The following is a 22,861-nucleotide window of genomic DNA, read 5'->3' as shown; positions in this document are numbered from 1 at the left end:
CTCAGATCATTCATGAATTGCAGAAGTGAAGGGGTCATCTATAAAGCCACATGTGTCTGCGGTTTGGAATATGAAGGACTTTGTCATAGAAGGACTTGCACGTGTGCGTGCTATTACGAATCACGCGTTCCGGCAGTATGCAGATCGTTGGCGCACCAGAAGTGACGTGTTGCGATGTCACGCTGCAGAATAATGCGTTCCAATAAGAGGAAATGACGTTGTGGTGTTCAGAAATGAAGGGTTTTGCTCGGTGCTTTTGAGTTATTTAACGGGAACCGGGGAACAGGCCGCTATTACACAGGAGGAGACTTGAAGACCTACACAACTGAATGGTGTAATTCTCTGGTGAATCCCACACAGAGAAGAAAAGTTTCATGTGTTCTTTGTTTGTGTCTCTATTTTAATAAATTAAATGTTATTTTTTAATTTGTATCCTTTGAATAATCCTATATTATATTCATCTGGGAAAGTACCTTTTCTGTTTTCTACCTTTAAAAACTGTTTATGCTATTGCTTGATGACATAAGTGACCTGCTTTCCCCCCTCTTCACATTATTGCACCTTGTGAAGCAGCTTCTTCCTTCCTGCAGCTGCAATGTTCCCTGATTCAGCAGGTCCTGAGCTGCTTTCTGTTTTGCGCAGCCGGCGTTGGATCTGTAATCATCGCACTCTCTGCAGCTCCCAATTCCTGAAACACCAATCGACCCTGCTGCTTAGTCCGGGATTTAGCTGCTGAGATTTCTGTTATAAATATTCCTCTAAGGTCGGCCTTCATGGCTTCCCATACATATAAAAAATAAGTTGTATTTTTATTAATCACAAGATATTCCTTTATATCCCCCTCAATTTTCCCCTTAAGATCTATAACTTGCAGCCAAAAGGGGTTAATTTCCCTGTGGGTCTGTTCTGCATTGGGAGATTAAGCTTAGGGAGACACAGAGGAGAATGATGGGATAGCGCTCTGGGCAGGAGCTGGAGTCAGATATAAGACCCTGCATCAGATCATTTCCAAGAGCCAAATCCATTCTCCACAATGAGGAGACTGTGGAGGAGGAGCAGGAGTATTGGTATACATTAGGATGACGGGCTCTCCAAAGAGCAATTATGACTGTCTCCTTAACTGACCTAAAGGGGTACAATTGCCTATTACCCTCTTAGCTTCATGTCTCCCTCTATCCCAGTGAGAGTCCGGTAAAGTCCCCTAATATAATATAGGGGATTTGAGAGAAGCTGGCAATAATAGTGAGAATTTATGTATGATTCTCCTGGAATATGGTGGTGGTATGTAGATAGAGATTATTAATAGAGATTTAGTAATAACTTACAGAACAAACATACATAAAAGGAAAGTCCTTTTGATAGTATTAATTTCTCATAATTTGATAAAACGTAGTCCGACAGATGAAAAATATTTTTGGGCATTATTGTTTGGGGTAGGTTTATTCTCTTTTTTTCTTTCTCCTCGCGTTCCTCTAGCAGGTCTTTTCTTTTCCCTGGTTTGGGGGAGAAGTATTGATTTATATGCCCTTTCTTAGGAGACATATCCCAAGGTAAAAAAGGTATCAGACCTTTAGTACCAGTTGTGGTATTGTCCACTATAATAGTATTGCTTGTTATTTTAGTAGAGGAAACAATGTCTGATGTAGCATCATATATTGAGAGGTCCAGTAGTGGAGTAGAAATGGGATCTGAGAATTCGATTAGAGCAGGAAATTCAATTTCATTAGGTGGAATTAGACTTTTATTTCATTTATTGCCACTAGTTGTCTCCGTTTTTTTATTTTTACTTAGAAGAGCCCTTTCCCTTTCTTCATTGATTCTATTTATTTGTAGTCTAATGTTTTCTAGATTTTTTTTGCATCAAGAGCTGACGGTAGAGGTTTTCCATTCGGAAGATAGAAGGGTATTTGAATTTTGTATAGGAGGAGTGTTTGTCAAATTTGAGCTGCTGCTCACAGAACTTTTTGTAGATTCAACTGTTGCAATTGATAAAAGTTACAATTCTATTTGGTAGGACTTTTTCAATTATTTTATTATCATCATCTTTGGTTTGATCTTATTATTTTAATTTTTTTCAATTTTTAGATTTTTGTTCGATCACTCGGGGCACACTTTGTGTTTCATTCTTTTTTCATAATACGATAATCATCCCTATCTCGTTGCAGTCTCATGTTCCAATTGTAATATGGACGTGATGTTAGAATTGATTTTTTTTATATTCTGGATGAGATTCAAACCTTAAATAGGTCCTTAGCTCAAGATAGGACTTTTTTAGTTGAAGTTTCACGTAATTATGTTCTATTTTTATGTAAACATTTTAACATATTATGCATCCAATTATTTAAATTAGAGTCCCATTCAAGTGTAAACGTATTGTCATTAGGAAATGGAGGGGTATGTACCAACCTGAGGCCCCTCAGACATATTTTTTTCATCCATAATAGTTAAAAACTGGACATCCAGACCAAAATGAAGTTACTCTTTTAATCGGTCTTTGGAAGTGCATTGAGGTGAAGGGTACATTGTTGGAAAAGGAAGAAAAAAAAAAAAAAAAAAAACCCTCTTTAAATCTCTTAGTTTGCGAGTGTGAACGAGCTGCGTGTGTCCGGAGCGTAAGTGCGAACGAAAGTAAGTGTGTGACTTGTTTTTCAGTGACTTTGGATTCAGGGAGTTTGGAAGGGAGGACTTAGGACTGAATTGCTGACTGTATTTCATTCTTTCTTTACTTTACTTTTTACTTAATTAATCCACCTGACCTACTTATCTGATTCCCCCGTCCATACTTGATACTTAACTGATCCCCCGCCGATATCTAATTGATACACTTGCACATCCCTAATTGATCCCCGTCCATACACCTATATATAAATAATTGTGTTTTGTACTTGTATATATATACTGACTGTATCCCCATATTTAGAATGACGTCCATTTTGGCCGGAGCCGTGCAGTGTACATCTTGCGCAATGTATGCATTCCGTGAGCAACCGCTCGAGGATCCATACTGCTGCGAGAGATGTGAGCATATCGTGCACTTGGAAGCCCAAATTCTGGATCTAAGTGCTCAGCTAGCGATACTGAGGAGCATCGACAACATGGAACGGAGTTTGCTGCTCACCGAGCAGACACTCAATGGGTCAATACTGGGGGTGGAGCATAGAGGGGAAGTGCAGGCTGAACAGGCAGGGAGCTGGATAACAGTTAGGAGGGATAGAGGGAAGAAGTATAGGAAGGCTGGTTCAGAATCGGCATTATTGGAGCACGACAGATCCTCTGACCGCCGGGGGAGTGTATGCTCCAGTAATGAGGGGGAGGGGGGAAGTGTAGGGCAGGCAAGACAAGTTCTGGTAGTGGGTGACTCTATTATTAGGGGGACAGACAGGGCAATCTGTCACAAAGACCGGGATCGCCGAACGGTGTGCTGCCTCCCTGGCGCTCGAGTCCGGCACATCGCTGATCGGGTTGACAGGTTACTGGGTGGGGCTGGCGAAGACCCAGCGGTCATGGTCCACATCGGCACCAATGACAAAGTGAGTGGTAGATGGAGGGTCCTTAAAAATGATTTCAGGGACCTAGGTAGGAAGCTTAGGGCAAGGACCTCCAAGGTAGTTTTCTCAGAAATACTACCAATCCCGCGAGCCACACAGGAGCGCCAACGGGAAGTTAGGGAGGTGAATAAGTGGCTAAAGAGTTGGTGCAAGGCAGAAGGGTTTGGGTTCATGGAGAACTGGGCCGACTTCGCGGTCGGCTACAGGCTCTACCGTAGGGACGGGCTGCACCTCAATGGGGAGGGTGCAGCGGTGCTGGGGAAGAAGATGGCTAACAGGTTGGAGGAGTTTTTAAACTAGAGACGAAGGGGGGGGAAACCAAGGAAATAGGTGGGATGTGAGGCAAGCAAGGGGGAAGGGGAGAAGTGAATATAATGAGGGTGGAGAGGGGGGTGGGGATAGTACAGTTAGATCGTTAGAGAAGAATAGGATGCTAAATAACCCCAAAGTTTTATCTTGCATGCTGACCAACGCAAGAAGCCTGACCAATAAGGCGGATGAGCTGCGGGCGCTTATATCGGAGGAGAGGTATGACATCGTAGGTATAACAGAGACTTGGCTAGACGATAGCTACGACTGGGCGGTAAATTTATTAGATTATAGTTTATTTAGAAGGGACCGGAAACAGGGGAAAGGCGGAGGAGTCTGCTTATATGTAAAGTCATGTCTAAAACCCAGACTAAGGGAAGATATAGGAGAGGAGAAGAGGAAACCAATATGGTTGAACAAGAACGTAAAAGGGGCGTTAAATAGCAAAAAAAGAGGCATTCAAGAGATTAAAACAGGAAAACAGTAAGGAAGCACTAATGTGTTACAAGGAAAAAACGAGAACCTGTAAAAAACAAATAAAAATAGCGAAGGAGGAAACAGAGAGACGTATTGCTAGGGAAAGTAGATCAAATCCCAAACTGTTCTTTACGTATATAAATAGTAAAAGGATTAAATCGGATAATATTGGACCGATAAAAAGTGAGGAAGGCAAAATCATAGAGAAAGATGAGGATAAAGCGAATCTATTAAATAATTTTTTTTCGACAACTTTCACAAAGGAAATCGAAATAACAGGAGAAATGAGAAGTGACAAGCTTAATCCTCCACTAAGTATGACAAATCTAACCCAAGCTGGGGTACAGAAACGCCTCAGTAACATTAAAATAAACAAATCACCAGGACCTGATGGCATACACCCACGGGTACTAAGTAATGTGATAGACAGACCGTTATATCTTATATTTAAGGACTCTGTTGAGACTGGGTCTGTGCCACTTGATTGGCGACAGGCGAATGTAGTGCCAATATTCAAAAAGGGAGCGAAAAGTGACGCCGGAAACTATCGGCCGGTGAGTCTGACGTCCGTTGTGGGCAAAATTTTTGAAAGCTTCATTAAAGAGGCAATTATGGAGCATCTTGATGCTAATAATCTTTTAATCCCGAACCAACATGGATTCATGAGGAATCGCTCCTGCCAAACAAACCTGATTGACTTCTACGAGGAGGTTAGCTCTCGAGTAGATCAGGGGGAACCAGTGGATGTCGTGTATCTCGACTTCTCAAAAGCTTTCGATAGCGTGCCACATAATAGGTTGGTATACAAAATGAGAATGATGGGGCTGGGGGAAAATGTCTGCAAGTGGGTAGCTAACTGGCTAAAGGATAGAAGGCAGAGGGTGGTTATAAATGGAATATACTCAGATTGGGTAAGCGTCACTAGTGGGGTACCACAGGGGTCTGTACTAGGCCCAATGTTATTTAATATCTTTATTAACGACATAGTCAACGGGATAAATAGTAAAATATCAATATTTGCAGATGACACAAAGTTATGTAAAACAATTAATACAAAAGAGGACAGTGCAGACCTACAGAGGGATTTGGATAAGCTGGGTAGGTGGAGCATTAAATGGCAAATGAGGTTTAACGAGGAGAAATGTAAGGTCATACATATGGGAAGGAAAAATGGAAGTCACCAGTACTCACTGAATGGGAAATCATTGGGGAATTCAGAGATGGAGAAGGACTTGGGCATCTTGATTGATAGCAAACTAAATTGGAGTGCCCAAAGTCAGGCCGCTGCTGTAAGGGCAAACAGGGTAATGGGATGTATCAGAAGAGGTATAGCTGCAAAGGAGGAGAACATTGTTCTTCCACTGTACAAAGCTCTGGTCAGACCACACTTGGAATACTGTGCTCAGTTATGGGCCCCAATATATAGAAAGGATATAAATGAGCTTGAAAAGGTACAAAGGAGGGCAACAAAATTAATAAAGGGAATGGAGGGACTGCAATACCCAGAGAGGTTGGCAAAACTAGGACTATTCAGCCTGGAAAAGAGAAGGTTGAGGGGGGACATAATAAATGTGTACAAATATGTTAGGGGACAGTATAGAGATCTTGCCCGGGATTTGTTCAAAAGGAGGGATATTACGGTAACAAGAGGGCACTCACTAAGACTGGAAGAGAAAAGGTTTCAGCACCAGCATAGGAAGGGGTTCTTTACGGTAAGAGCAGTGAGAATATGGAATTCACTGAGTGAGGAGACGGTAATGTCGGATTCACTACACCAGTTCAAGCGGGGACTGGATGCATTTCTAGATACCAGGCAGATTTCAGCATATACTTAAAAATAAAATAAAATAGTAGGTTGATACAGGGATTTATTCTGACTGCTGGTTTCAGAGTTGGGAGGGAATTTTTCCTCAGGTGAAGATTGGCCAAATCATTTGGGGTTTTTGCCCTCCTCTGGATCAACTTTAGCAATTAAAGAACTAACAGGTCGAACTTGATGGACGCAAGTCTTTATTCGGCTTTACAAACTATGTTACTATGTTAATAATTTTTTTTTCTTAAAACTTCGTGTCCTCCTAACTGAATGAGTTTGTGGAATTGTCCGTGTCCATAACGGATCCTCCTGTTTGTCCAATAGTTTGTAACATGAGCCGTTCACTTGATGAAAGTCGATTGTAAAAGTATTCCATGATGTAGATATATAGATAATTCCCTCTGCTGCCGGGCTCTCCTTTGACAATTGCCAGACTGGGAGACGGTTCCAAGGTATTGCTTCTGTATCCAAGATAAAACACTAGGGAGAAAGTAGCAAAAATAGGGTCTTATCCAACAAACATTTAAGAGTATTTGTATCAGATTGTGCTAACCTGATCCGTATTCTTTTCTTTGGTGTTTTAAGTTTGATGTTCAGCTGCTGCGGATCCAAGGATTTGTCAAAGCCGATGAATATCAGGATCTGGAGAAATTTGTGGATACTTCCCGCGCTGCTGGTTTATTGAAGATGTCAATTCAGAAAGGTTTATTAAATATAATTGAATATGAAACGTGCAGAGCTCTCAGATTTTTTTTCTATCAATGAATCTGGCTCTTAGTTTCTGCACTTCTATAGAATAATCTGGAAAGATCGAGATTTTGGATCCATTGATTATTACATCTGGATAATCCCTTGCCTGTCGCAGGATAATATCTATGTCCCGGTAGTGTAAAACTTTAGCTAGCACAGATCTTTGTGGAAGCCCAGGAGGAAGAGGACGGGTCGGCACCCTATGAAATTGTTCTACAGCCTATAGGGGGTTAAGGTTTCAAGCCTGATTATTAATTTTAATTTTCAGCCAGTTTTCAAAGAATTTAGTAGGAAAGGAGCCTTCTATTTTTTTCAGGCATATCAATAAGTGGCATATCATTGAGCATTGATCTAGTTTCAAGATTATCTGTTTCTGCCAGGAGTGCTGATATTTGCTGTGCTTCAAGCCTGTTCTCATTGCTTGTATCGGCTATCTGATCCGCAATCGCGCTGACTCTGACTTCCACTGACTCTGCTATGTTTTTTGCAGATATGTTGTATACCTGCTATCTCATCTTTAAGACCACCAAAATGTACATTTAAAGCAAATAGAGAGGATTTACAATGTACCACTGCAATGAAAGTCTTTAAAGTAGGTTCCTCAGGTACCTGTATGTAGCATTGGTGCAGATTAGGCAATGGGGCAGCAAGTACTGTGTCACATGCAGTTTTGCGATGTTTTCACCTCCTTCAATGCGGTTGCCTCTCCCATCTCCTGCTCACCCAACTCTTCCGCTCTGGAGCTAGTGCACAGGTACGGGGTAGCTGCTATAAGAAGTCCATGGTCACCTGCTCAGACCTGTGTTTCTGTGCAGGCATATTGCTCCAGCTTGGCCACCACTTCCCTCCTCCTCGTCTCCCCTGCTCAATCTGTCTCCAGCGTAACGACCGTGGTGTCATCTTGGAGCCGAGAGCCTGCTTCTCCCGCCATCTTTCTGTGGCTTTTCTTAATTATTTTTTTCCCTTGAGCAAAGTACCTCCAAACTCAGAAATGAATCCGGAAGATATATGAGGATTTTCAGGATGATCGTCAAGTCCTATATCGGAAAAATAGCTAAACAGCTAGATGCTCGGCAAGAGCTCCTACATCTGCACGTTCACACAAGCCGTCAAGGTTATTGCCCTCTTATTTGGTCTCCAGTGTGGATACACAAAAGTACTGCTGCTTTCTGTGTGAGTGGTATAGTCATGCAAGAGAATATCATTACAATAAAAGAGACTGGCCTCGCCGACATTCACTTCAGCAAGGGAGTAAAACTGTCCTGCATCCAGAAGTTGTTGACCCACCTAAGCAATGGTGGTAAGAAAATCTTATCAAGTTAGGCCTAATGAAGAACTTTGCAAAGGATAAAAATGTAAAATCATTCATGTATCTCATTGATACCTTTCCAAGGTTAAGTGAAGCAAATATAAAGGAAGGAATGTTTACTGAACCTCAGATTCATAAATTTCTTCAAGATGAGGAGTTTCTTCGTTTGTTACAGGGCAAGGAAAAGGCTGCATTTGCATTTGTGGCAACTAATTTTTTGGGAAACTCATGAGCAGATACAGTAACCATGAAGAGTTGGTGTTATTTCTCCTCAAAAGATATAAGGATCTTGGCTGTAACATGTCCTTAACAATTAATTTCTTACATTCTACACTTTACTTCCACCAAACTGCGGAGCAGTGAGAGACGAAGATGGTGAGAGATTTAACCAAGATATTGCAGCTATGGAGAGAAAAGATATCAAGGAAAATGGAATCCATCAATGCTTGCAGATTGCAAGAAATTGCAAGAAATGATCTGATACAGGATTACAAGAAACAAGCAAAAAATAGTATTTTGGACCAAGTTTTGTAGTGCAATTTCTGTAACTGTTTAGAATTCAGAATAGTGTTTAGGCAGGTTTTCGTTATTTGAATTCTTGTTTTCTTTAAATAAATATTAGAAAATTGGCATAACAAGAAATTCTGCATCTGTATATTTACAAAAATAATAATGTTTCAAAGTAATGAAACTTTTATGCATTACTTACATGTAGCAGTAAAAGAAAAACTCTTTGGTATCATAGAAACAAGAGACAACTACCATATTTTTGGGACCATAAGACGCACTTTTTCCCCCAAAATTTGGGAGGAAAATGGGGAGTGCGTCTTATGGTCCGAACATTGCATACCTGCGGTGGTGGTGGAGCGGAATCTCCCTCCTTGGCGGCAGCGGCAAAGGAGGAGGAGGTGACATGCTGCGGGTGTCTGGCTGGGGGCTGCGGGTGTCTGGCTGGGGGCCAGAGCGGGTTGAACTGAGTGCGGGCAATGTCTGGCTGCGGGCTGGGGCGGTGAGCGGCGCAGGATTCCGGTGCGCACGGTCACTTCCTGAAGTTGTGATCCACAGGAAAATAGCCGCTCGAGCCGGCTCATGCACTGACTTGTAGCGTGGGCGGCCATTTTCCTGTAGACCACAGCTACAGGAAGATGGCCGCGCACACCGGAAACCTGCAAAGCTCACCACCCTGGCCCGCAGTCAGACACTGCCCGCATTCAGTTCAACCCGCGCAGCCCCCCCAGCCAGAGACCCACAGCCCCCCAGCCAGACACCCCCAGCCAGACACCAGAAGTATCTCACCTCCTCCGCTCACCGCCCCGGCCCGCAGTCAGACACTGCCCACATCCAGTCTAACCCTAGCCAGACACCAAGGGCCCCCAGCCAGACACCAAGGGCCCCCAGCCAGACACCCACGGCCCCCAGCATCTCACCTCCTCCTACTTTGCTGTTGCCGCCGTCGCCACCACCACTACCACTGGTCTCAGTCTCCAGGCAGGCCTCGGCGGCAAGCAGGCAAGCCTCTATCGCCAAACACTGGCTCCGTTCCCCAGCCATGCACTGAGCGTCAGCCAGGCCTCGGCCCCCAGCCTGGCATCGGGCACCAGCCATTTCCTCTGCTGCAGCCGCCAGGTTCCTGAGGGAGGGAACGGGGGGCCCTGCAATCCTGCTCCACCGCAACTACCCGCTGCTGGAGCATAGGATTCCAGAAGGACCCTGCCTTCTGTGACCCTCGCTCCACCGACCTCCGGGTAAGATACTGTACCTATTAAGACTATAAAAGATGGACCCCATCTTATTAAAATATTTTTTTTCTATATTCCACCCCAAAATTTGGGGTGCGTCTTATGGTCCGGTTCGTCTTATAGTCCGAAAAATACAGTAAATATTTTCATTGTCCAATTTGAATTCAGGAGGTCAAACTCATTAAGAAATGGCTCCATACATAACTGAACCAGACAATTTGAAAATATGTAAAACAGTGTTACAGGATCTGAAAGATCCTTGAGCTAGTCGGGTGGCAGGTTCTTCAGCTGCTCAGTCAGGACGTGCGGCCTCTGTACACGATCCGGTACCTTCCTCTCCTGCTCTGCACCAATCAGTTAGATAAGTGTGGGGCCGAAGGAGAGAGCAGTTCTCTCACTGATCGGAAAGGACACTGCCGCATTGTTCGCAGTCACAGAAAGCTGCCTCCAATCTATAGAATTTACTCACTTATTAGCAAGATTTTTTCTTGCTAAAAGTGTGTCTTTCCATGTAAAACATTTTCCACATTAAAGATATTATGAAGGCTTCGCCCCTGTGTGATTTCTCTGATGTCTATAAAGACTTTTTTCTGGTTAAAACATTTCCCACATTCTGAACATGAAAAAGGCTTCTCCCCTTTGTGAGTTCGAAGGTGTGTAACAAGACCTGATCTCACTGTAAAACATTTCTCACATTCTGAACAGGAAAAAGGTTTCTCCCCCGTGTGAGTTCTGTGATGTGTAACAAGAGCAGATTTCTGTTTAAAACATTTCCCACATTCTGAACATGAAAATGGCTTCTCCCCTGTGTGAGTTCTCTGATGTGTAACAAGAGATGATTTCTCTGTAAAACATTTCCCACATTCTGAACAGGAAAAAGGCTTCTCCCCTGTGTGGGTTCTCTGGTGCTTAATCAAATCTGATTTCTGGATAAAACATTTCCCACATTCTGAACATGAAAATGGCTTCACCCCTGTGTGAGTTCTCTGATGTGTAACAAGAGATGATTTCTGTGTAAAACATTTTCCACATTGTGAACACGAAAATGGCTTCACCCCTGTGTGAGTTCTCTGGTGACTAAGAAGATTTGTTTTCTTGTTAAAACATTTTCTACACTTGGAACAAGAAAATCTATTCTTTGCTGTGTGAATTTTTTGATGTTTAAGAAAAGACTTTTTGAGGGGAAAACTTTTTCCATATTCTGAATGAGAAAATGGCTTCTTAGCTTTAGGAGCAGTTAGTTTTTTAATACTTATTTTGAGACTTTGATTTTCCTTAGTAGTCGGTAATGAATCAGAAGACAGGACCTGTTTCATAGGATCAGATGACAGATCTTTGCTGTGAAGGGATGATGGTAGATCTGGAGTAATGGCATTCACTTCAATTGTATCCTGTGGGATCTCAAGATCATCTGATTTGAAAATTGAAGATATCAGCCGTCCCTCTGATCTCCTGGTAGAGTCATCTGCTAAGTAAAAAAAAATATTATATTATATTTGAATAAAATATTCTTGTAATTTATATTTTTGAACATTTCTACTTAAACTGTCAGTAAAAATGGCAAGTTATGTAAAAATATTGAATTATTCACCAAGACAATGACAGTTCACAGTCTTATGGGCAGCACGGTGGCTCAGTGGTCAGCCTTGCAGCCCTGCGGTCCTGGGTTCGAATCCCACCAAGGACAACATCTGCAAGGAGTTTGTATGTTCTCCCAGTGTTTGCGTGGGTTTCCTCCTGGTACTCCTGTTTCCTCCCACATTCCAAAGACATACCGATAGGGAATTAAGATTGTGAGTCCCATGGGGACAGTGCCCATAATGTCTGTAAAGCGCTATGGAATTAATGGCACTATATAAGTGAGTAAAATAAATAAATAATAGAAAACTTCATATCATGAACCAGTAGAGCATGGTGTTCAACTGTTTGTTCATTCTCCTCCCAAATGTGGAATAAAAATGCACCACACAATGTTATGCAAGCAAAAATAATAACATAAAAACTTCTACTCATCTCACAAAAAAGCCACCACTCAGGTCTATCATCTGTCAATGGAAAAACAGAGAATTCGACATCATTAGTGGCTCAAAGGCTCTTGAAAAGCAACATGGCTTTCGTAAACCAATCCAGCAAAATCCGCTCTTTTCAGAGTCAAATATGCTCCCTAATTAACCCAAATGGAAAGCATCACACCATACTAAAGCTCAAAGCATATTGCCAGAAGGTGCCAGATACAGCCTTTTTCTCCTCTGGTTCAGTCCTCTGTGTTCAGCTCACCAGAGGATGTAACCCCACCCTAATAGGGTCAGGAAATATGAAGAGGTTTAAATAGCCCCGTCCCACATCCTACCTCGAGTGTTATTACAAAGGACCACAAGAGTATAGATGCTTCAAATTAATTTTTATTTCTACTGATCTAACTGTCGTAGAAACAATAAGCAAAGGGAATTATCCGTGCTGTTGTGGTGGGTTATTAGAAACCGAATTACTGGCAAGTCTAATTCTATTTTCTCTAATAACCCCCCCACGACAGCACACCGGAGGTATACCAATGATATACTAGGGAGGGACAACAGCCTGAAGAACCTTCTTTCCGAAGGCTAAATCTCCAACGGACATTAGATCTAGTCTGTAGTGTTTGGAGAATGTATGAATTGAGGACCACGTAGCAGCTCTGCAAATCTGTTTGATGAATGCGCTGGCTTTCTGAGCCAAGGAGACAGATATCGCCCTTGTAGAATGGGCCTTGAGCTTTTCCGGAGGAGGCAGATCTTGGATTTGGTAAGCCTCCGTAATTGCCCTCTTAATCCAGTTGGCTACTGTGGATTTTGCTACTTTCTTTCCTCTGTTTGGACCTTGTGTATGGACAAATAGGTTCTTGTCTTTCCTTCCTTCTTCTGTTTCCTGAAGAAAGTGCAGTACTATTCTTCGAACATCCAGAGTGTGGAACTCCATTTCTTTCTCGTTTTTTGGGTTGTCACAAAACGATGGAAGAATTATTTCCTGAGATCTGTGGAAATTCAAGACCACTTTAGGTAGAAATGAAGGGTCAAGTCGGAAAATTAGATGATCTTCCAGGATTCTCAGGTAGGGTTCGTTGACCGAAAGGGCCTGTAGTTCACACACTCTCCTGGCTGTAGTTATTGCTACCTGGAAAGCCATTTTCCAGGCCAGCCTCTCAAGTCTTATGGCTGATAAGGGCTCAAAGGGTGGAAGGGTTAACCCCTTCAGGACAATGTTAAGGTCCCAGGGGGGAATTAAGTCTGTTACTCTAGGCTGGATGCGGGTGGCTGCTGTCATAAATCTCTTCACCCACTGATGTTCAGCTAGGCTTTGATCAAAGTACGAGCTTAGCGCTGCTACCTGGACCTTAAGGGTACTAGGTCTGAAGCATTTGTCCAGACCTTCTTGTAGGAAATCTAGAATTTGTGCTACATCGGCCCTATGAGGGTGAGTATGCGCACACAACTTTAATAAGGTCTTCCAGATCTTATGGTAAATGGTGTTAGTTACAGGTTTCCTGCTCTTCTGGAGAGTTTTGATGACTTTGTCTGAGAGGCGTCTTGTTTTTAAAATCAGGAATTCAGAAGACAGGCAGCCAGGTGTAGTCTCTAGGGGTCCGGATGGTGAATCGGTCCCTGGAGAAGAAGATCTCTGATGGGAGGAAGGATTAGAGGGCCCTCCACACTCAGACTGGTTAATGTACCAAACCAACTACTATTTAGCCAGAGAGGAGCCACTAGGATTACTCTGGTCCCTTCGGTCCTTATCTTTTGCAAGGTTTTTGAAAGGATAGGCAGCGGGGGTCTGATGGGGGGGATAAAGGCATACGCTAGTTTGAATTCACATTAGTGAGCGAATGTGTCTACGCCCATGCAAGGGCAGTTTGGATCCAGGGAGAAATATTGAGGTACCTTCGCGTTCTGGTGTCCGACGAAGAGATCTACCTCTGGATAGCCACATCTTTCGATTAACATCTGGAAGACGTCTGGGTTTAGACTCAACTCTCCTGGATGAATCTTTGTTCCGCTTAAGAAATTGGCCTGCACGTTGACTGAACCTTTGATATGAACAGCCGACACGGATGGAAAATGTTCTTCAGCCCAGGAAAATATTCTCGCATAGTCTGCTTTTAAGCTTTCAAGTCTTGTGCCCCCTTGATGACGAAGGTGGGCTACTGTGGTGATATTGTCGGAAAATATCTGTATGTGGGTTTTCTGGACCAGAGGCTCTGCTGCTTCCTCTACGGCCTTTAATTCTCTGAAATTTGATGAGCGCTGGCTTACCTCTTTGGACCATATACCCTGGAATAGCTCCTGGGAGACTATGGCTCCCCATACCTTCCTGCTGGCATCCACTCTTATGGTTACTAGTGGATTCTGGATCCATGGTACTCCTCTGTTTAGATTCTTCATGCTCAGCCACCAGAATAGAGAGGTTTTTACCCATGGTGGTATAGGAATTCTCCTGTTCAGAGACCGTAGAGATTCGTCCCAATTCATAACGATGTGGGTCTGTAATGTTCGGGTATGTGCCTGAGCCCAGATCACCATCTGGATACAGGATGTCATAGATCCGAGGACCGACATAGCATTTCTCAATGATACCAATCTCCTGCTTCTTAGGACATTGATCTTTGCTTTTAGCATGACCTGTTTTTGTTTGGGCAGAAAAGACATCTAGCTGTGGGAATCCAATAGTACTCCTAGAAACGATTTTGTCATGGAGGGAACCATATCTGATTTTTTGTGGTTCACTAAGCAGCCCAGAGAAGAAAGCATCTGAGTGGTCAACTGTATATGCTCTTGGAGCAATGGTACTGAGGGGCCGATTAATAACAGGTCATCAAGGTATGGTACTATTGAAACATTCTGACCCCTGATATAAGCCATGACCTTTGTAAATATTCGTGGGGCTGATGATATCCCGAAAGGGAGAACATTGAACTGGTAGTGGACTATCTGTTCCCCCTGAGCCACTGCGAATCTTAAGAACTTTCTGTAAAGTGGATGTATGGGGATGTGATAGTATGCATACTGGAGATCGTTTGTGGCCATGACATGGTCCTGTCTTATCAGAGGGACCGTCGATCTGATGGATTCCATCTTGAATCTCTGGTAGTGGATATACTGATTCAGTGATTTTAGACTGATAATAATCCGGTGCGAGCCAATTGTTTTTTTTATTAGGAAGAGATTGGAATAATGTCCTCTGCTTATCTCCCCTGTAGGAACCAGGGATATCACCCCTGAGGATAATAGGTCTGTTAGACCAGATATCATGGTGGCCTGCAGACTTTGAGAAGAGAGCCGCGTTATCTTTACTCTCAGGAGTAAAAATAGAATTCTCCTGCTATCCACAAACTCGACTGCCCTCAGGACCCGTGGGGCTGAGCAGATTTCTCTCCACTGAGGGAGAAAGTTTGAGATGCGGCCCCCGACTGTCCTGACGTCATGGTTTATTCTACGTTGATTTTGGGAGAGAACAAAGATTTTTGCCGCCTCTTCCTTTTGGGTAGGCTTCACCGACCTGTTTTCCTTTACCTCTATATTGAGGGGTCGGCTCCTAAGAAGGACGAAAGGGCCTTTTCCTTACATTTCTAGGTTCTGGGAGGGCTTTCTTCTTGTCTGAGGCTTTCTCGAGAAGATCATCTAGGGCTGGCCCAAACATGTATTTCCCTTTAAAGGGGAAGGAACACAATTTCATCTTTGATGCCACATCACCGCTCCAGGATTTTAACCATAGGTCCCGTCTCACATAGTTTGATAACCCAGATACTCTGGCCGCCACTCTCACCGATTCTGCAGAAACATCTGCTAAAAACCCCGTAGCTTTCTGGAGAAGCGGTAGGGATGCTAAGATGTCTTCTCTGGGGGTGCCAAAGACTAGGTGTTCCTCCAGTTTATCTAGCCAACGAGCCATTGATGGAGCTACGCCCGTAGAGACTGCGTTGGTGCTTAATAGGGCTGCCGAGGTCTCCCAGGACTTCCTAAGTAGTCCCTCCATCTTGCGTTCCATGGGGTCCTTTAGCTGAGAGGAATCTTCAAAGGGCAATGTAGTCTTCTTTGCCACTCGTGCAATCTGGATATCCACTCTTGGGACTTCGGACCAGCATTCTGCTGTCTTGTTGTCTACAGGAAATCTATCCTTTGTTACGGATCCGGGTGGTGGAACCTCTGTGCTGCGGTGCAAGGAGGGACCAGAGGGGCGTAACTAGGTATCAACTCGGACTGACGAAGGTCGTACGGCGGCTCAATCGACTCCGTGACCAGGGAAGGACCGAGCAGAGGGACCAGGTGCTACTCTGGGCCAGACGTTGTATGAGAGCAGGTGACTCTCATGGGTCAGAAGGCAGGGACTGACCGCTACAGCAGATGAGGACGGCAGGCGGGCTGGCGGGTGATCTGGGTAGACGGACTGGCAGACCCGGCAGGTAACAAGCAGGAGCCTCCAGGTAGGCACGGCAGGTAACAAGCAGGAGCCTCCAGGTAGGCACGGCAGGTAACAAGCAGGAGCCTCCAGGTAGGCACGGCAGGTAACAAGCAGGAGCCTCCAGGTAGGCTGGCTGGTAGGCACGGCAGGAGCCTCCAGGTAAGCAAGTAGGTTGGCAGTCACGACAGGTAACAGGCAGGTGCTTCCAGGTAAGCAAGTGGGCAGAGCCCATAGACAGACTGGTGGACTGAACAGTAGACAGACTGTCGGGCGGGAGAGTAGTCAGGCTGGCGGACTGGACTGGTAGTCAGGCTGGCGGACTGGACTGGTAGTCAGGCTGGCGGACTGGACTGGTAGTCAGGCTGGCGGACTGGACTGGTAGTCAGGCTGGCGGGCAGGACTGGTAGTCAGGCTGGCGGGCAGGACTGGTAGTCAGGCTGGCGGGCAGGACTGGTAGTCAGGCTGGCGGGCAGGACTGGTAGTTAGGCTGGCGGGCAGGACTGGTAGTTAGGCTGGCGGGCAGGACTGGTAGTCAGGCTGGCAGCGGGACGTGAGGGCTGAAGCAGAGGTAAGTACACAGTGCTACAACTTTTGCTTAGTATTAGTCCCTAATACTCTGGTGTATAGGGAACACCAATTTCTTCCTGGAACGAGGCTAAGGAGGATTTGATTTCTTGACGTACAATCCCCTTTATTTCTTCCATTAAGGAAGGCTGTTCCTGCCTGATAATTTTCTCCATACAGTCCTTGCATAGGGGCTTTCTATGGGAGGACGATAGCTTTTTTGTACAGATGGGACATCTGCGTGACGGTCTAGCTTTGTCTCCAGATGCAGGTTCCTTGTCCCCCTACAAGAGAGGGGAGAAGGGAAAGGGAGCTATAATCACCATTACCTTCATCTGGGAGATGGACTACTAGTGCCATACATACTGGGACCGGCCCGGGGCTGGGCTCTACAGATGCAGAAGGAGAAGATGCTTCAACAGACATGGTTTTGTCCTACCTGCAGATGTCTTCCTGTCCAGGGCTTCTTTATGGGCGACTGGACCTGTGCCTCCCTCTGATTAGAGGGCTCCTCTCCCAGTGTCCAGGTGAAGATAGGTGTGATCACCGGCGGCTATCGCCGCTTTTCCCCCCACTGAGCCTGCTGCGTTCCACCGTGGAATGCATAATTGGCGGAAGGGACGTCATCATCCACCGCCCGGCGTCACCTATGGCGCAGCGGCGCGCGCTCCACATCCTGAAGACCGGCATCACCCGCGCATCCAGCAGGGGAGAGAGAAGGAGGAGGAGATGGGCCGGAGAGCTCAGAGAGGCTTCCGGCCAGAATATCCTGCAGGTTTTGCCGAAGGCGAGGACTGGAGGAGGGGGTCCCGAATCCAGAGGAGATGGGAGCAGCGCATGTGAGGAGGAGAGGTAAACCACTCGATCCTCTGCTGCTCGGCTTGTAGTTTTCTCCCCAGTGCCTGTCGCCGGCCCAGCACACCAAGGATGACCTCTTCATCCCTGATAGGGACAGGAAATAACACAGAAGGGAGGATGTGGGAGGGGCTATTTAAACCTCTTCATATTTCCTGTCCCTTTTAGGGTGGGGTTACATCCTCCGGTGTGCTGTCATGGGGGGGGGGGTTATTAGAAAAAACATGTTACATCCCCAACAACAACGTATGTTTGGGGGGAGAACTCGAACACTAAACCAGAGTTGCACTCATTTATGGTGGACCGTTGGAGCTACTATGAGTCCTGAACAGAACAGTAGAGAAAGTATTAGTGCCCCCATTTTAGGAGAGATTTTACCTGAATTCTTTAGGATTGAAAACATAATGGAATTTATGACGTGGAGTGAATCCATGAAACCAGGGCTGGAGCCATGCCACCACATCTCCTGCAGGCGTGAATAGATGTATATTACAGCAATCAGCCACGCACAGCTTAGAGATATATCATGGCACAGGAGTAATGTTATTTACGTAGTTTATCGCAATCCTGTTTGAAGATAGTTTGAAAAGTCAGGATAAAGGGAAACTCTGTTGTTATTGTACAGAAATTCACACTTGGCCCTCACTGCACATTTAGTGTTGTCGATCATAAAAGCGAGGTTTGGTCATAAAGACTGGACCTGGTCTTGTAGAAACCATATGAGAACATTCAGCTGCACAGAAGGGAGAGAAGGTAGATTCATCTAATAAGATATCAGGGATCTAGGAAGCCAACACCATCATTACCCTCCACTTTCTCTTACAGGCCCATCATAATATTTTTCTTCAAGTGATTTTCTAACTTTTCAGCACTTTCTACATATGCTGTCATTTGGATTGGTAGTTTACAGACCTGGGCAGGTAAAAGTCAGGATCTTCTAATTTCACTTGGTAGGTGGATCTTCCAGGTTGTAAGTTGTATAGAAACGGACTTTCAATGTCCAAAGTCATTTGAACAGTTTTTGGTGGAAGAGAAGGTTTTGGTCTAGATGCAAAATGGTGATCACACGATTGTGATACCGCCGGACTACACCACCGATAAAGCAGCCACAGCCGGTGACTGAGAAGAATCTGTGACTTCTCTGCATTTAGTAGTTACTACTCACCTGGGTAGTCATATGTAGGAATCTCCTCTTTACACCGCTCATCACCCCTCACATATGTCTCTGTAGTATTAATCTGGGTCAGATCTTCACCCTGAAACAATATTGTACAAGTCACAAGTATAAACCATATAATACTGGTGGATAAAACAAGACCAATAGGGGAGATCTCGTGACACCTTCTCTCCATCTACCTGATCCTGAGGAACATTGGGATCTTCTTGTTTACAGTCCTGTGGAAGAAGAGGACGGGGACATCTCTCTGGTGTTGTCCTCTTACTGGATAGATCTGGAGGAAACACATACAGGACTGAATTCATTCTTTACATACAGATAATTATAGGCCGTGTGTATTTAGTCCTGTCTATTACCTGGTGATGTGAGGGGCTGGGGAACCTCCATCATGACGTCCTTGTACAGATCTTTGTGTCCTTCTAAATACTCCCACTCCTCCATGGAGAAATAGACAGCTACACCCTGACACCTTATAGGAACCTTACACATACAATGATACAGTCATCCCCTCGATCCCTTCATAGCGTTACTGTATAATGTCCCAGCATTCCCAGCAGTATCACCTCTCCAGTCAGCAGCTCAATCATCTTGTAGGTGAGTTCTAGGATCTTCTGGTCATTGATGTCCTCATGTATCAGGGGGTGAGGTGGAGGTCCTGTGATTGGGCTCAGGGGTCTTCCCCATCCCTCAGACACAGGGTCCTGACGGCGCTCACTAGAGGTCTTCTTCATTACTGTGTAATCCTGGTTATGGAGAGACACATTAATAAATCTCACTCCAGACATTTCCAGAGTCCTCACCTCTCCAGTTCTGTCCATCTGTTATTCCCATAGATAAGAATGATGTAATGTGACGTCATCAGAATCTCTCACCTCTCCTGTAAGCCGGAAGAGGATCTCTAGGGTGAGGTGTAATATCCTCTCCGCCATCTTGTCTGTGTCCATAACGATCTTTGAAAACTCTCAGGAAAACTCTCTGATATAGAATATATTATATGATATAGAATAGAATATATTCACTGAGAGGATCTGATATTGTAGAGACCTGAATAAGAAGAAGATGAGCCGATGTAACATCATAAAAATCCTGTGTAATAATGCAATTACTGGAGATAATAAGGGAAACATATGAGAATTATTATTTTACAGTATTTAGTTTTCTTCTTTACATCTACTAATAAAACCTATATATTTTAGGCCACAGACAACAAGCAGTTTCTTCCTCGGCGCCGGCAGCTGAATACGTTTTTCATAGACTCCTGAACCTTATTGCTAATTCTCGTCTCATTTACTGACACTGGAAACGGCATTAGCAATACTGCAGGAGATATTCATTACACGTGACATGAGAAATAACTATTTCATGATGAGGACGACATCTTCATCTTCTACTACGGCTCTATAAATATATTTAGCCAGTGTCTGTCACAAACTACATCATCAATGGCCGTCTATATGTTTCCTGTCTTCACCAGACTGTCATCTTCTAACGCATTAGAGCTCAGGTCTAATTCACACACAGAAGTTTGAGGCATTTATAAAAGCTTGTTTCTTTAAACAAACACCGTGGACAGAAATTATTTGATAGCAGTCTCACCAGGACATGAGTTATTTGATGCCAAAGTCTCCATGTACAGTGTTTTATGGAGTCTATTTCTGGCCTTAGGCTTTCCTATACATTACAAGAAAAACTCCATAAAAAAGCAGATATTAACATTTTGTTAATTATTTTAAAACAAATGTTTAACATGTTAAAAAGTAACTCTTTTGGGCACCAGAACATAGAAGTGCACCGCAGGGATGGGACAGGTACGGCTGCTACACCAACCCTGGCAGTTTAACCACTTGCTGCTGTCAAGAGCAAACATGGCATCTAAGATGGTTTGACAGAGTTCGGCTCACTGCCTAGTTACTACGATACTTAAATAACCAATAATGGTGTCTGGGTCTGCAATGTAGAAAAGTCTATTAGGCCGGGCCAGAGGCAGCGTCCAATAAGTTACTTTTTAACGCCCCCATACATATTAGACTAAAGTTTCATGAAAGCACTGATTTCCAGGGTTTGGTCGACTACATAAAGTATTTGGGGACCTCCTGACAGATGATGTCAGAGGTTAATCCGATTGTTCTTCCTGTAGATAATCCTCCGATAGAGGAGTCTGGAGGCGACTCTCTCATACAGACCACAGGAAAGCTGGAATATTTGTGTATGGAGGAGTCGGAAGAGATAGCCGTCTGCCAAATGATCGTTCAGCCAACACTTATCTCGTGTATGGGGCCGTTAGTATTACATACATACATACAGCTGACACCTATCGGGTGGCAATATTCTCTTATTCCTGATTGCAGTTTTAAAACAGCAATGAGGCAATAAGGCCCCTTAACGACAGCCGTTTTAATGCGTATCGGCGGTCGTTAAAGTTTAAAAAAAGAAGGTTTAACGTGAAAAAAATATCAGTTTTAGCAACAAGAAATATCCATCACGTTAGGGAAAACAGACTCACTGCACAATGGTAGTTAAGTCACGTCCATAACAACTTTAACCCTTTCCCGCCAGAGCCTGTTTTCGCCTTCGTGACCAGGCCAATTTTTTCAATTCTGACCACTGTCGTTTTATGAGGTACTAGCTCTGGAACGCTTCAACGGATCTTACTGATTCTGAGATTTTTTTTGTGACATCTTGTACTTCATGATTGTGGTAAAATTTCTTCGATATCACTTGCGCTTATTTGTGAAAAAAATCGGAAATTTGGTGAAAATTTAGCAATTTTCAAACTTTGAATTTTCATGCCCTTAAATCAGAGAGATATGTCAGACAAAATAGTTAATAAATAACATTTCCCACATGTCTACTTTACATCAGCACAATTTTGGAACCAAAATAATTTTTTGTTAGGAAGCTATAAGGGTTAAAAGTTGACCAGCGATTTCTCATTTTTCCAACAAAATTTAGAAAACCATTTGTTTTAGGGACCACATCATATTTGAAGTGACTTTGAGGGGCCTTTATGACAGAAAATATCCAAAAGTAATACCATTCTAAAAACTGCACCCCTCAAGTTGCTCAAAACCACATTCAAGAAGTTTATTAACCCTTCAGGTGCTTCACGGAAATTTTTGGAATGTGGAAGAAAGCAATGAACATTTTACTTTTTTTCACAAAAATGTTACTTTAGACCCAATTTTTTATTTTCACAAGGGTAACAGGAAAAAATGGACTATCCAATTTGTAGTGCAATTTCTCCTGAGCTCGCTGATACCCCATATGTGAGGGAAAACCACTGTTTGAGTGCACTGTAGGGTTCGGAAGGGAAGGAGCGCCATTTGACTTTTTGAATGTAAAATTTGTTAAAATAATTAGCGGACGCCACGTCGCATTTGGGGAGCCCCTGATGTGCCTAAACAGTGGAAACCCCCCACAAGTGACACCATTTTGGAAACTAGACCCCTTAGGGAACTTATCTAGAGGTGTGGTGAGCACCTTGAACCCCCAGGTGCTTCACAGAAGTTTATAATATTGAGCCATAAAAATAAAATTTTCAAATTTTTCCCACATACACGTTTTTCAGCCCTTAATTTTGCATTATCATAAGGGTAACAGGAGAAATTGCACCATGAAATTTGTTGTGCAATTTCTCCTGAGTAAGTTAATACCCCATATGTGGGGGAAAACCACTATTTGGGTACACTGCAGGGTTCGGAAGGGAAGGAGCGCCATTTGACTTTTTGAATGTAAAATTTGTTTGAATAATTAGCGGACGCCATGTCGCGTTTGTGTAGCCCCTGATGTGCCTAAACAGTGGAAACCCCCCACAAGTGACACCATTTTGGAAATTAGACCCCTTAGGGAACTTATCTAGATGAGTGGAGTGGTGAGCACTTTGAACCC

General features: G+C 43.9%; 2 protein-coding genes across 2 annotated transcripts in view; both read right to left on the bottom strand.

Annotated features, from left to right (window-relative positions):
• Window positions 1-9,889: 9,889 nt before the first annotated feature.
• The window catches only part of LOC141213678 (uncharacterized), a 57,117-nt gene continuing 44,145 nt past the window's right edge, over window positions 9,890-22,861 (bottom strand). Inside the window, exon 7 of the mRNA XM_073665278.1 lies at window positions 9,890-11,039. Within this exon, the coding sequence (XP_073521379.1) occupies window positions 10,437-11,039 (603 nt within the window). The 3' untranslated portion in view covers window positions 9,890-10,436. The remainder of the gene's footprint in view (window positions 11,040-22,861) is intronic.
• LOC141213667 (uncharacterized) overlaps window positions 14,791-22,861 on the bottom strand; it is a 36,178-nt gene continuing 28,107 nt past the window's right edge. The window contains exons 2-8 of the mRNA XM_073665264.1: window positions 19,846-20,017; window positions 19,537-19,716; window positions 19,330-19,453; window positions 19,153-19,247; window positions 18,962-19,052; window positions 15,541-15,623; window positions 14,791-14,943 (exon numbers count right to left, since the gene is read on the bottom strand). Of these exons, the coding sequence (XP_073521365.1) occupies window positions 14,791-14,943; window positions 15,541-15,623; window positions 18,962-19,052; window positions 19,153-19,247; window positions 19,330-19,453; window positions 19,537-19,716; window positions 19,846-19,917 (798 nt within the window). The 5' untranslated portion in view covers window positions 19,918-20,017. The remainder of the gene's footprint in view (window positions 14,944-15,540; window positions 15,624-18,961; window positions 19,053-19,152; window positions 19,248-19,329; window positions 19,454-19,536; window positions 19,717-19,845; window positions 20,018-22,861) is intronic.

Source organism: Phyllobates terribilis, unplaced genomic scaffold, assembly GCF_046119375.1.
Source record: "Phyllobates terribilis strain yellow unplaced genomic scaffold, ASM4611937v1 Scaffold_207__1_contigs__length_3498100, whole genome shotgun sequence".
Classification (NCBI taxonomy): Eukaryota; Metazoa; Chordata; class Amphibia; order Anura; family Dendrobatidae; genus Phyllobates; species Phyllobates terribilis.
This window is presented reverse-complemented; position numbering and strand designations above follow the sequence as displayed.